Source organism: Pongo abelii, chromosome 1 (assembly GCF_028885655.2).
Source record: "Pongo abelii isolate AG06213 chromosome 1, NHGRI_mPonAbe1-v2.0_pri, whole genome shotgun sequence".
NCBI lineage: Eukaryota > Metazoa > Chordata > Mammalia > Primates > Hominidae > Pongo > Pongo abelii.
Genome location: NC_071985.2, coordinates 155,139,689 through 155,153,986, shown reverse-complemented (window position 1 = coordinate 155,153,986; position 14,298 = coordinate 155,139,689). Strand labels below are relative to the sequence as shown.

The 14,298-nt window shown below is 37.0% G+C and overlaps 1 protein-coding gene across 4 annotated transcripts in view; it reads left to right on the top strand.

Moving 5' to 3' along the window:
* MIGA1 (mitoguardin 1) overlaps positions 1-14,298 on the top strand; it is a 92,257-nt gene that overhangs the window by 45,648 nt on the left and 32,311 nt on the right. For all 4 annotated transcript variants that reach the window (XM_024237491.3, XM_024237483.3, XM_024237498.3 and 1 more), the window contains exon 8: positions 12,651-12,751. In XM_024237491.3, coding sequence (XP_024093259.1) covers positions 12,651-12,751 — 101 coding nt within the window. The remainder of the gene's footprint in view (positions 1-12,650; positions 12,752-14,298) is intronic.

Here is a 14,298-nt window from a genome sequence, read left to right as displayed (position 1 = left end):
TTTATTTTTATTTCATCTTTTCACCACGTATTCTTTCATCCCTCTTCCGCATCCCCCTCCCCCCACCCCTGCCCTATCTCACCGCTTTGGGTAGAGTGTTAGAATCTTTTTATGTCTGAAGAGAGCTGTGTCAGATAGAGGACCATAAGTCAGCTGGCCCACTATACAGAATCAAAGACTATATTTCCCTGTGGCTATAGCCTCTCATTAAGGTAAAGGAGCATTAATGGCAGAGATACCCATGGAGACTTTAAAGCAGATATAGGTTAAAAATCAGTTTTTAAGTATTTATTTATTTGCTGTGTACCTTACACAGCAAACAAATACTTAAACACAACTCTGAAACATGTGATGAAATTCAGATGAAATAAGGGCTAATGTACCTATTTTCAGGTTGCTTGTAGTCTGATGGGGTAACTAACACTTACACTTATGGAGCAGTTAAAAAGCAATATAAGTTAGTATATTCTTCAATACCGAGCAGTTAGACTCAGAGCCTAACCTCCATCCACAAAGTAGAAGATCCTTTAACTTTTCCTCTCCACTTCCATTTCTTCCCATACCTCACAATTGAAGTGCCCTCAGCCTGTTTAAGAGCCTAAGATAAGAACTTGAAAGTAAACAGATCTTGTTTGGGACATATGGGTTAATTCTTTAGTTATCTGCAGCTGTTTTTTGCTGCAATATCTGAATGTCTATGAAATTTATTTGGGAACTCGAGTTTCACGTAAGAAGATATGTACAGTGTATTTCTGCGTGATGGTGTTACTTTCCTTAATAGACAAGTAATTTTGTAAGCTTTGAAAAGTGACTATAAATGGGTGGCAAATGCAAAAATGTTTGTTTTATTATTTTGAGTCCAGAAACATGTCTATGCTATGTAGGTAATTTTTATACATTTCAAATATCACACAATAAAAATATATATTTATATATTTTATAATAAACAGAAATTTGTATTATCTGAATTATTTTGGTAAAAATTAGGCTTCAGTTGGCCACAACAACTCAGAGATATTCTACCAATCTCTCATGAGGAAATTCTCATCTTCCACCAAAATGTGGGATCCTACCAATCTCTAACACCAGGAATAACTTATACTGTAGGAGACTTCGGTTACTGTCATATCATGAAGAATGTGTGTAATTACATGCTTTGGAAATTTATTTTTGTAACAGTACATTCAGGAATTAACATTATTCTTTACCCACTTTGGTTAGGCTATTTAGTCAGGAATAAATTGCTGGATTTAATGCCAGTTTAGAAGTAAACTGGGTGTGAGGTGGGAGGATTGCTTAAGCCCAGGAAGTTGAGGCTGCAAGACCTTGTCTCAAAACAAAACAACACCAAAAAAGTAAACCCAATTAACAACAGATGTATCTTGTCCACAGTTTCTTGGGGACATTATATAGTTGGTATGGTTTAAATGAATAAAGTTCCAACTTATTAATCTCTAATTTCATTTCCTTCTAAAATTAATTGGGCTTCATATTTTGTGTAGTTACACTTCCTGTGAAGAGTAGTATATATGTGCAGTAGTAGTATTAGCAGGCAACTCTGAAGCCTGTATGATAAATGTTATTTTTGTGGCTGAAACAGAGGACTTTGAGATTCTTTTATATTGATGTGTAGGAACAGATTTAGATCTTAAACCAGGAATTTTTGTGGCTTTATTGAAAGCATTGCTTCACATATTTCAGATATGTGTTTAGGCATCTTCCTAATCTATGTTTTTACAGAATGAGCTCACAGAATCTTGGGTCTGGAATATTTATTTAGCAAACATTTAATTTCCTAGTATATGTCAAACATGGTATAAGACACTGGAGAAATAAAGATGAAGATTTCATCTCTGCCTTTAGGCAATGCAGAGTCTAGTTTTGGAAACAGGCATTAAAAAATACACAGACAGTGGAGTAAGTACATAATAACATGTTTATAAAGTGCTGTGGGAACACCAAGGAAAAGCGTGTGATTATTCATGGAGTGGGGCTCATGGGAACGTTTCACAGAAGGAGTGACACTTAAAGAAAGATGGTCTGCTAGGGAGACAGTTGAGAAAAGAGCATTCCTAGCAGAGGGAAGAACATGGATCAAGGTGCAGAGTGGAGCCTGTTTAGGGAACTACAAGTTCTTTGATATGTTTTGGGAACACAATATAGGTGGGGAGTGGTAGGAGATGAACCTAGAAAGCTGGGCAGGACATAAATTATGATGGTCCTTGCTTTGTACCTTTAGACAAAAGGGAGCCATTGAGGATTATAAGCAGTCATAATCAAATTTATGAGTTTGAAGAAGTCTGGAAGTGTGGCTGGCACAGTTTAAATATTTTATCCATTTTCGTTGCTGCTCCTTTATAAGATTTTATTGAGTCAGTGAGACATCCTTTAAGGGAAAATCAGAGATTTTGCCAGCTTAGTACTGACTGCACAAATTCTCTGGCAGAGCATAGGAAAAGCTGTCAAGTAGAACCTCTTGACCACTAGAGAGATGTTATTCTTCTTTTTTGGTAAGCAGCCAGATAGAACATTTAGAAATACTGAATGAACTTGGCAACAAGAGGAAATACCTCAGCCTAACATCTTACATCAAATGTCAGCCCCAAGTTGAAGCTCTAAGACCTTGTCCTCTCCCATTCCTGCAGAATCATTGTGGTTGGAGGATAAACTCCCTGAGGGTTTATTTTTAGGGAATGATATGAATTGCCAGCTTAAGTTGTATACTCAGACATCTAAATATACAGAGTACACATTGTACAACATATGAGAAATTTGGCTTAGTAATTTCCTCCCATGTGTTAAGGCTCATAATCTTATTTTTAAAGGGTTTAGTAATAACACAAAATGAAATTTAACTGGTATTATACAAGTTAAAGTAGGTTCAGAGAAGAAAGCAATATAATGAAAATTGTTGGGGTCCCAGAAACATGAGAAATTTCTGGTGCTTGCCTTTGCCTGTTTTGTATCGAAGTTATGTCTTAACAGCTTGGATTTCTATGTCCAGGACCGTCACTGCCTATATAAAGCCTTTATGTGATTTAGACAAAGGGCCATCCATGTAAGCCCCTTGGGAGGGGACCTTTGTGCCAAGAAGAAGGTCCACTTCAGGAAGATGCAGGGTCTAGTATTTGGGCTGGATTTCTGCCCCGACTTATTCCTGTAGCAGGGGAACTTTGTGTAACATACAGAATGACCAGTTGTACCTCGTGGCCCTGCTCAAGTCTCTGTAACTGCAGACCTAATCTTAATGACTTCTTGCTCCAGTTTAGGTTAATCTAGTCACTTCTTTCTTCTTTAAACAAAAGCGGGGAGGGTGTAGAAAATGCTGTTACTCTTCTAAAGTGTTTGGTTCCCATTCCCTTTCCTTGTGTTACTCACTTTGCATTGGCAGCTGTACTTCCCAGTTAGGAATCACAGTTGTTGTGTTGGTCAATCATAGTATATAAAAATTTTGATAAATAGGGAATGCCACAGACAACTGTTGTGGAAATCTTCTTTTGGGTAATATCAGGCTGTTTTGTACATATATTATTTCACATAGGTGAAACTTTATATGTCATCACAAATCAAGAACTTTGACAAGTTCTCCTTTTTTCTTTTTTTTATTATTCCCACCACCTCATCATATATAACTTTTTTTTTCTTTTTTAGAGGAACAGGGTCTCACTCTGTTGTCCAGGCTGGAAGCACAGTGGCGTGGTCCTAACTCACTGCAGCCTCAAACTCCTAGGCTGAAGTGATCCTCCTGCCTCAGTCTCCTGAATAGCTGGACTACATTGTGCACACAACCACACCCGGCTAATGTTTTTATTTTATGTAGAGATGGGATTTCGGTATGTTACTTGGGCTGGTCTTGAACTCTTGGGGTCAAGTGGTCCTCCTGCCTCAGCCTCCCAAAGCACCAGAATTGCAGGCGTGAGCCACTGCACCTGCCCCAAGTTCTCTTTTCTTTTGTTTCAGTGGATTTTATTGTTTCTCTTTTCAATATTGAGGCACATTGAGGTTAAAAATCAAGAAAATATCATAACTCTCTTAGTTTTTCACTTTCTGAAATTATGTTGTTTCTGATTTTTTATATTCAACTTTGTTCTTTCTCTCAAATTATACTGTAGCATTTTAAAACAAATCAGAAAATAAAAATTATCCACAGTATGTATGGACAGATAGTCATACAGAATAAACAAAGAGCAGCCATGGTTTCCTAGACTTGATTATTTAAACAAATTATAACAGACTCTGTTTGGAAAACAGCTCATCTTGTCGACAGCAGAAGCTTTTCCATTGTTAATAAAAGCATAGAAAGGACAAGGTTCCAAGTCATATTTTAACTGCTGAATATCACCTGGAGAAAAGCTGTTGACATAGAAGTCAGATGACATTGAGACAATTGGCAGGCTTCCTCTTGTTGCTCCTGTTATAAAATCTACAGTGGACAGCCTGGATTTTAAAAGAAGAGTGGCATCTTTGGAATCTCTACTAGAATCTGCTGAGGTTAAAATAGACCCAGTGTTTTCTAAGTGACAGAAAATAGAATGTGCCTAGGGATGGCAAAAGTGAAATGTAGAAAACCCACTTGGATTGGTCTAAGGAAATAGATCCAGGCCTGAAATTCCAAGTTCCAGGACTTCTAGTTTTCTTTAAAACTTAAAGCAAATCCTGCTTTGGAAAAAAACTCAAGTAATATGTGAAATATGAGATTGTGAAAGAAGGGTAAGGCTTGAATCCAGTCAGATTTTTGGCCTAGAATATGTGACAATTGAGTTAAGAGTAAACATTATGGTTTTAATGTACTTCCAAAGAATATCATCATTGATATCTGTGTACAGTGAATGCTTTAAAAGTTCTGGGTGATTGAGACAGTTTAAAGTTTTTTTTTAATTTTAGATTTACTTATTTTAAAATGTTACCAAAAATAAAAAAGAGCTACTTCACTGAGAGCCAGTGTGGTAGTTTACAGAGTATTTTAAATTTAACGTACAATCAACCAGTTTGGGGAAAGCTTTTTAAAATGAACTTCTAATGTTCATTATCATTCATTAAGGAGTGTAAGCTGCATATTTCAGGTTTACAAGATAGTAGTATAAGTTTAGTTAATTTAGGGCTGGCTATTAGAAACCTAAGAAATAAGCCAGGTGTGGTGGCTCACAGCTGTAATCCCAGCACTTTGGGAGGTCAAGCTGGGTGGATCACTTGAGGTCAGGAGATTGAGACCAGCCTGGTCAACATGGTGAAACCCCATCTCTACTAAAAATACAGAAATTAGCCAGGTGTGGTGGTGCACACCTCTAATTCCAGCTACTTGGGAGGCGGAGGCACAAGAATCGCTTCAACCTGGGAGGTGGAAGTTGCAGTGAACCAAGATCGCTCCACTGCACTCCAGCCTGGGCAGCAGAGCGAGACTCTGTTTCGAAAAAAAGAAAAAAAAAAAGAAACGTAAGAAGTTTAACAGGGTTCTGAAAGCAAGTTAAAGTCATAGGCAAAATGACCCAGCGTAAGTATATGATAGGCTTTCTAGAGATTTTCATGTCCTGGGGACGGTCCATTTATAATAATAAATTTTAGTTTACATGAACAAATATGTAAGTGTTTGTTATGTGTTCAGTAATCTCCCGAGAACTGTATCGAACCACCAGGAAAAACAAAAAGGGAAAGGAAAGAAAGTAAAGTCCCTCCACTCTATGTTACACGTGGGAATATTGAGGAACAGAGAAGATAAGAAACTTGCTCAAGGTTACACAGCTAGTAAGTAACAGAGTCAGTATTGGAATTCAAGCTCTAGAACCCATAGTTTTAATGCTTTTGCTATACTGCCTTACATAGGAGCAAAAAATTAGATAAATTTTGGAGGATGTTTACAGGGGATAATACTTGAACTGAGTATTAAAAAAAAAGTGCTTGTGGGTAGCATGGGGCAAGGGAGCAGAAGGAGAGTAGGATATATGTAGAGTAGAAACAGGAGGAACCAGAGGGTTGAATAAAGAATGCATTTGGTAATGATAGTAATAGAAAAAATTATTTTATACTCACAATGGACCAAGTACTGTGCCTCCACAAATCTCATTTAACTTTTGCAACAATTCTAGGAAATTAATATTGCTATCCTCAGTTTACCTAGGTGGTAAGTAGCAAATCTTAGGATCAGGATCCAGGTGCTGGCTGGCAGAATCAGAAACCACGCTTTTACCCATTACATTACTGTATGACAAGTGGGGATATGGTCAACATACCCTCAGATAAAGCAGAAAGTTTTTTCTTTTTTTTTTTTTAAAGTAATTAATGGAAAAGAACGTTGGATAGGTAGGATAATCAGAGATAATGGAAAGCTTTGGAAACCAATAGAGGAGCCATTTGATTAGAAAATGGCTTTTTTTCCCAAGTTACAAAAACTCAATATACATAATTAGGCTATTCTTCTCTAATGATTACATATGTCAAGTAGAATAGTCCGTGAAAGCACTTAGTATTACTTGGACACATAATAGTGACTCAAAAAATATAAGCTGAATCTGAGTCTTCTAAAGAACTTGTAAGCTCTTTGCACTGTAGTTAAAATATGAACAACAAATGCTGTAACAGCAACGTCCAATAGAAATATAATGTGAGCCACAAATGTAATTTTAAAATTTCTAATAGCCACATTAAAGGCTCAAAAGAAACAGATAAAATTAATTTTAATAATATATTTTCTTAAACCCAGTATGTTTTAATAAGATGTTTTCTCTTTTTTGTTGCTAAGTCTTCACAATCTATTATGTACTTTACACTTACTGCACATCTCATTTCATGTGTTTAATAGACACATGTAACTAGGAGCTACTGTATTGGACACCAGGGCTCCATAGTTTTATAGCATAGCATCTGGTATCAGATGACCTGAGTTTGAATACTACCATTCTCATTCTTAGATGTGTAAGTATGTAGCAGCTACTTAGCCCCTCTGTGCCTTAGATTCCTGATACATAAAATGAGAAAACTAATAGTATCTACCTCATCAAAGGGTTATTGTGGGGATTGAAAATAAGATAATATATGTAAAGCATGTACCTTGGTATCTGGCAAGTATTGAGTGAAAAATAAATGTTTATTTTGATTAATCGCATCACGCTTCTATTGTTATGATTAAATAGCAGACATTCCTTAGTTTCCATGTCTTCTCCTTCTTGAAAGTATTTGGTTATCCCCACTTAAACATTCCCACTTAAAATTCTAAACCAATCACTAAATAGCAAAGTAAGGTGGCAGAGCTAGAGAAAAAAGGTTATGAGTGGTATGTATTTGGCATTATACACTACTACTATTGTTGGTATTCACTACAGGGTACAAATAAATTATTTTCAATTTGCTGTTATATTTAACACTCATCAAGTCTTTTGACTTTTGAATCTAGCATCATTATAGATGCTTTGTCAATCAGGTTATAAAATTCGTGTCTGGTAATAATTTACAGCATCATTGGCAACACTGAAATATAGAAAGCATTCATTGTCTTACCCTCCTTCCTCCTGCCTTTGAAGCTCTGATTGAGCCTTTTCTGCTTTCAGCTATTTGGGACCAAGACATATAGTTGATATTGCTTTCTTTTCTTTCCTTCTATTTAAATCCTTAGAGGAAAGTGCACAAAACAAAAAAGTACAATGATTTATCACACATTCTTATGTAACTATCATGTACAGCAAAATGTAAAACATCACCAACTTTCCAGATGGGTCTTCTTGTAATCCCTTCCAGTCACCTGCAGAATGAGCAACTGTCCTGATGCTCAGGCTAATTACCTTCTAGCTTATTTATTTATTTATTTATTTATTTATTTTGAGACAGAGTCTCACTCTGTCACCCAGGCTGGAGTGCAGCTGTGCTGATGCTCAGGCTAATTACCTTCTAGCTTATTTATTTATTTATTTTTTATTTAGAGACAGAGTCTCACTCTGTCACCCAGGCTGGAGTACAGTGGTACGATCTCAGCTCACTGCAGCCTCCACCTCCTGGGTTCAAGCAATTCTCGTGCTTCAGACTCCTAAGTAGCTGGGATTACAGGTGCCTGCCACCACACCTGTCTAATTTTTGTATTTTTTGTAGAGTCATGGTTTCGCCATGTCGGCCAGGCTGATCTCGAACTCCTGACCTCAGGTGATCCACCCACCTTGGTCTCCCAAAGTGCTGGGATTACAGGCATCAGCCACTGCGCCCGGTCACCTTCTAGCTTTTAAAAATAATTTTATCACTAAGTGTGTTTAGTTTTGTCTGTTTTTGAATTTTGCGTGAGTGAATTTAATAATAGTTTTTCATTATGAATGAATTCTGCATGTAATTCTTCACTCAGCATATTGTTAGATTGATGCATGTTACTGCATGTAGCTGCAATTCATTTATTTTCATTGTTGTGTAGTATTTCATTGTATGAATATACTACGGTTTGTTTATATTTGGACATTTGGTTTTTTTTCCAGTTTGGGGCTATTATAAACAGTATTATTATGAACACTCTTACGCATATAAGCATGCATTACTGTCAAACACACCCAAGGGTAGAATTGCTAGGTCATAGAGAAAGCCATCTTGAACTTTCATAGGTAATGCCAAACTTTTCAAAGTGGTTCTGCCAGTTGTTTCCACCAGTGGTGTGTGAGAGTTTCCACTGACCGTACATCCTCGACCAAAAAAAAAATAATAATAATAACCATTTTTCCCCAATTTTAGTGATTCTGGTAGGTATGTAATGATATTTCACTGTGGTTTTAGGATTTTTTTTTTTTTTTGGCTGAGAAAAATTCAGAAGTTTCTGAAATATTGACTAAGATGAAGCCTTTGGTTTTTTTCTTTTTTTTTAGAGACAGAGTATCATTCTGTCACCCAGGATGAAGTGTAGTGACACGATCATGGCTCACTGCAGCCTTGAACTTACGGGCTCAAGCGATTCTCCCGCATCAGCCTCCCGAGAAGCTGGAACTTTAGGTGTGCACCACCATGCCCTGCTAACTTTTTAAATTTTTTGTAGAGCTGGAGTCTCTATTGCCCAAGCTGATCTTGAACTCCTGGGGCTCAAGTGATCCTCCCGCCTCAGCCTCCCAAAGTGTTGAGATTATAGACATGAGCCATTGCACCCAGCTGCCTTTGGTTTTCAGTTTTCCATGCTGTCACTGTCTTTCAGTACCACAGTCGAGTTGATAAAACTTTTTATTTGTTTTGTTTTGAGACAGACCCTTGCTCTGTCACCCAGGCTGGAATACAGTGGTGCAATCTTGGCTCACTGCAGCCTCTGCCTCCCAGACTCAAGTGATACTCCCACTTAGCCTCCCAAGTAGCTGAGACTACAGGTGCGTGCCACTGTGCCAGCTAATTTTTTGTCATATTGCCCAGGCTGGCTTTGAACTCCTGGGCTTAAGAGATTTGCCTGCTTCAGCCTCCCAAAGTGCTGGAATTACAGGCGTGAACCACTGTGCCTGGCCAAGAGTTTATGATACTTTTAAGAAAGAGTATTTTAAAATTTAATTGATGCATGAAAGCAGTTAGTTTGGGATATTGCCCAAGATTCTTTGTTTGTACTTTTTATTGTTGTATCTAAAAAACAGATGTATTATTTCTCTTTGTAATCATTTAGCTGCCATTCCAGGAATCATAACAATTACTGAAATAAGAGGTATAGTCTGTGGTTTATGGACTTGGTTTAATGAGTAAATCCTTCTAGTTCCTCTGGAAGTGAGCCATTTTTCTTTGTTAGATTTTTTAAAAAATAAAGTACAAGTATGGTAACTGATCTGGATGACATTGAATAGCTGGTTACTGTTGACTAAAGTAAAACAGACTTTTAACATCTCATGGGTAATGTCTGAAAGGTAAAGTGACACTAGATAAATGTCTGTATTCTACTCTGAAAATAGCAAAAACCATATGGAAACAAGAGTTAATTGACTTGTAAATTTAATCCCACTCTCGGCCGAGTGCAGTGGCTCTCATGCCTGTAATCCCAGTACTTTAGGAGGCGGAGGCGGGCTGGTCACCTGAGTTTGGGAGTTGGAGACCAGCCTGACCAACATGGAGAAACCCCGTCTCTACTAAAAATACAAAATTAGCCGGGCATGGTGGTGCATGCCTGTAATCTCAGCTACTCAGGAGGCTGAGGCAAGAGAATTGCTTGAATCTGGGAGGTGGAGCTTGTGGTGAGCCAAGGTCGCGCCATTGCACTCCAGCCTAGGCAACGAGCAAAATTCTGTCTCAAATAAATAATAAAATAAAATAAAATTTAATCCCACTTTGATAATGCCATGACATAATGAAAATTGTAAAACTGTGATTTCTTTTTGTGAAATACTGAGAATGGAAAATAATTAAGATAACGCTTTGAAGGTTGTACACGAGGATTAAGTTTTGTATAAAAGCTCAGTGTGTGTGTATTTGTGTTTAAAAAGCCTTAATATGCACTGAAAAGAGAGTTGTGGGAGTTTTTCTGGCTAATTAAGTGTCCCAAGATACCAGTTTGATAGCTATTTATAAGTGTGAAACAATTATGTTGTTTTATTCTCTAGTTTAATGGAAAAATGTAAATTTCTAAAGTATTTTTATAATGGAATAATTTAACCTCAGATTTTATCCCATTAATAGTCATTTAGTAGTAGAAAGATTTTTAAGATGAAAAGTTTTAGGTACTTTAAAAGGATTAATATAAACGTCATCTGAAAACAATTATAATTTAAACTTGGAAGGTAAATACTTAAAATGTAAAGTCTGATCTCGCCAAACATAAAGTAGGAAAAAAATATGTTACATGTATGGTTATTTTTGGTACTTAATAGGAATGAATCTTGTACCAATTGTGGTTTATTCTGTCTTCTGCTTGGAATATAATTGGTAGAGCTTGGAATATAATTGATTGTACAACTTTTGATTTAAACATTTAATTGAAGCCAGATTGATGCTTTGAATTAAAAAAACCCCATACTTCCTGGGTAGAGTCACAAGTTGTGTTTTTTGGTACTTAGGGTTTTGAACAGAATTTGACAGATTTCTAGTAGAGGTAATAAATTTTAATTTTGGAAAAATTATGAAATGAAAATTTGGATGAATCCAAGCCAAGGAGACTTCTGCTTTCTTTCTTTTCTCTTTTCTTTTCTTTCTTTGTTCCTTTCTCTCCCTCTCTCTCTCTTTCTTTCTTTTCTTTTTCTTTTTTTTTTTTTTTTTTTTGACAAGGTCTCACTCTGACATCCAGGCTGGAGTGCAGTGGTGCAGTCATAGCTCACTGCAGCCTCAAACTCCTGGAGTCAAGCAGTTTTCCTCCCTCAGCCTCCTGAGCATGTGCCGCAACACCTGGCTATTTTTTTTTTTTTTTGAGGAGGTCTCACTGTGTTTCCCAGGCTGGTCTCAAAACTCCTGGACTCAAGTGATCCTCCTGCCTCAGCAGGAGGGATGATTACAGGTATGAGCTACCTCAGCCAGCTTGTTTCATTTTAAAGAAGATAGTGTCTGACAAATTTGGCAGATTCAGAATCAAAATAAGAAAAATCTATATATGTTTTATTCTTTGCTCTTTCATACTTATGATACATTTTGAAGTTTGTCAGTTGTTTTCTCCATTATAGTCACATATGTAAGCAGGAAAGTATTTGTTTGAAAATTTAATGTTAACAATTAGATTCCTGATAGTAGTACATGAGGATATTCATACCCACATTCTGAATGACAAGTGTTGCTAACAGCCTGTCTTGATAGGGTGAGATTAACCATTCCAAAGAATTTGAACTTTTTCAACCTTTTAAAATTTTGGGGGCATTTATATTTGACCCTCAGGTAACCAGAGTAAACATCAAGGACCTAGGTCTGATTGTTTTTGACCATTCAGTTTTTAAAGTAGGTCTCACTAAAGCCTGAAAAAGCCACAAATATCTTCTTGAATTGTTTTTTTTTTGTCGTTGTTGTTGTTTTTGAGACGGAGTCTTGATCTGTCCCCCTGGCTGGAGTGCAGTGGTGTGATCTTGCCTTACTGCAACCTCCACCTCCCGGGTTCAAGCAATTCTCATGCCTCAGCCTCCCAAGTAGCTGGGACTACAGGTGCGCACCTGGCTAATTTTTGTATTTTTTTAGTAGAGACAGGGTTTTGCCATGTTGGCCAGGCTGGTCTCGAACTCCTGATCTCAGGTGATCTGCCTGCCTCAGCCTCCCAGAGTGCTGGGATTACAGGTGTGAGCCACTGCACCCAACCGTGAATTGTTTTAATTGATCAGCTTATCACAAGTGACAGGCCGGATATTTTATGTTAATAATATAGTTGATTTAAATGAACCTACAAGTTCTTCTAATTTGGGCAAGACTACTTGCAAATAAATTGCTCTGTTTCAAACTAGCTGTGATATATGCTGACTTTACCATGTATAGTAGATAATCCAGCTCTGGTTATTATGTACTAAAAAGCCCTTTTAATAAAAAATTAAGCTTAATTCCTTTTTAAATTAAAAATGAATATTTGCTTTGTAACACTGTCTCCCCTACTTGGCAGAGTTTCAGATTCAGTTAAACAATGGATACTTACTGTTTTCCTTTTGACACTAGTAGTCTAAATAAAGACTGAGGAAAAAATCAAAATCAAACTATGGAATGTGAAATAATACCACAATGATGTGGAATATCGCTTTCTGAACTTTTCACCTTTTACTTTTAAGATAACGATACAGATATCACCATGAAGGGTAACGTGGATGACTTTGGCCTGCGAGACACCTTGAGCATTGCATCCACGGATTCCTTTGCTTCTGCAGCAGAGGTAGGACATGTGTGTTCCTAATGAGGATTTGTTTCTTTTTTGGTGGAAACAACAGTCTTGTCATTATACTGTAATTCAGTTCAGTCACTATTTATTTAGCATGTACCATGTGGTAGGTGCCAGGATACAAAAATGAATAAATCTAACATGAAAATAAGCTCCTACAGGAGCTTACACTCTCTTTAAGGAGATGGACCTGTAAACACATGGTTTAGATGGGCCCTTTCATATACTGTAGATTATGGGTGAGGCATATAAATTAGTATGTTAATGGAAAGCAATTTTTCAACTTATATCAAGAGTCTTAAAGATGTTCAATTTCTCTAGTTCAGAAATCATACTTCTAGATTTTTGTTCTAAGAAGGTGATCAGATTCAAAGATTGTATATATATAAATATTCACTGTTGGCCAGGTGCAGTGGCTTACAACTGTATTCCCAGTACTTTAGGAGGCTGAGGTGGAAGGATTGCTTGAGCTCTGGAGTTTGAGACCAGCCTGAGCAACATAGTGAGACCTTGTCCCTACAAAAAATTTAAAAAATTAACCAGATGTGGTAGTGAGTAGCCTATAGTTCTGGTTATTCAGGAGGCTGAGGTGGGAGGATCCCTTAAGCCCAAGAGGTCAAGACTGCAGTGGGCCATGATTTTGGCACTGCATTCCAGCCTGGGTGACAGAACAAGACCCTGTCTCAAAAAAAAAAAAAATGTAGATAGATAGATAGATAGATATAGATAGATAGATAGATAGATATAGATATATATGTATGTACACACACACACACACACATTCACTGTGGCATTTTAGTAACAATGAAAAACTGAAAACAATCTAATGCCAAATTATGACACATCTGTAATTAGAAATGTTATAGAGCTATAAACATGTTTCCAATAATTTTAATGACATGGGAACATATGTTAAGTGAAAAGATTAGTATGTAAAGTTTTATATTGATTGTATGATTACAATTTTGTAAAAAGGAAACAGAAACGTGCGTGATATATAAGTATATAGGCAGAGGAAAAAAGGCTAACCATAAATAAACAGTAGTGATTACTGAATTATAAATCTGTGGATAATTTATGTTTCACTGACATTTAAATTTTTTACCAAAAGAGACTGCTTGCAAAGAGGTCATCTTTTTGTTTTAATTTTTGTACTTAAAACAGCTTTAAAAGTTACATGTAGCCAATTTTATCTCCGAATATTTGCATTTTTTGCAGTAGATTTTGGATATAATAATTTTAGGTGCTCTTTTTTCATAGAAATAGTATTATGCATCTGGCCAGGCACAGTGGCTTATTCCTGTTATCCCAGAACTTTGGGAGGCCGAGGCGGGCAGATCACCTGAGGTCAGGAGGTTGAGACCAGCCTGGTCAACATGGTGAAACCCCATCCCTACAAAAAATTAAAAAATTAGCCGGGCATGGTGGTGCATGCCTGTAATCACAGCTACTCAGGAGGCTGAGGCACAAGAATCACTTGAACCTGGGAGGTGGAGGTTGCAGTGTGCCAAGATTGCACCACTGCACTCCAGCCTGGTCAA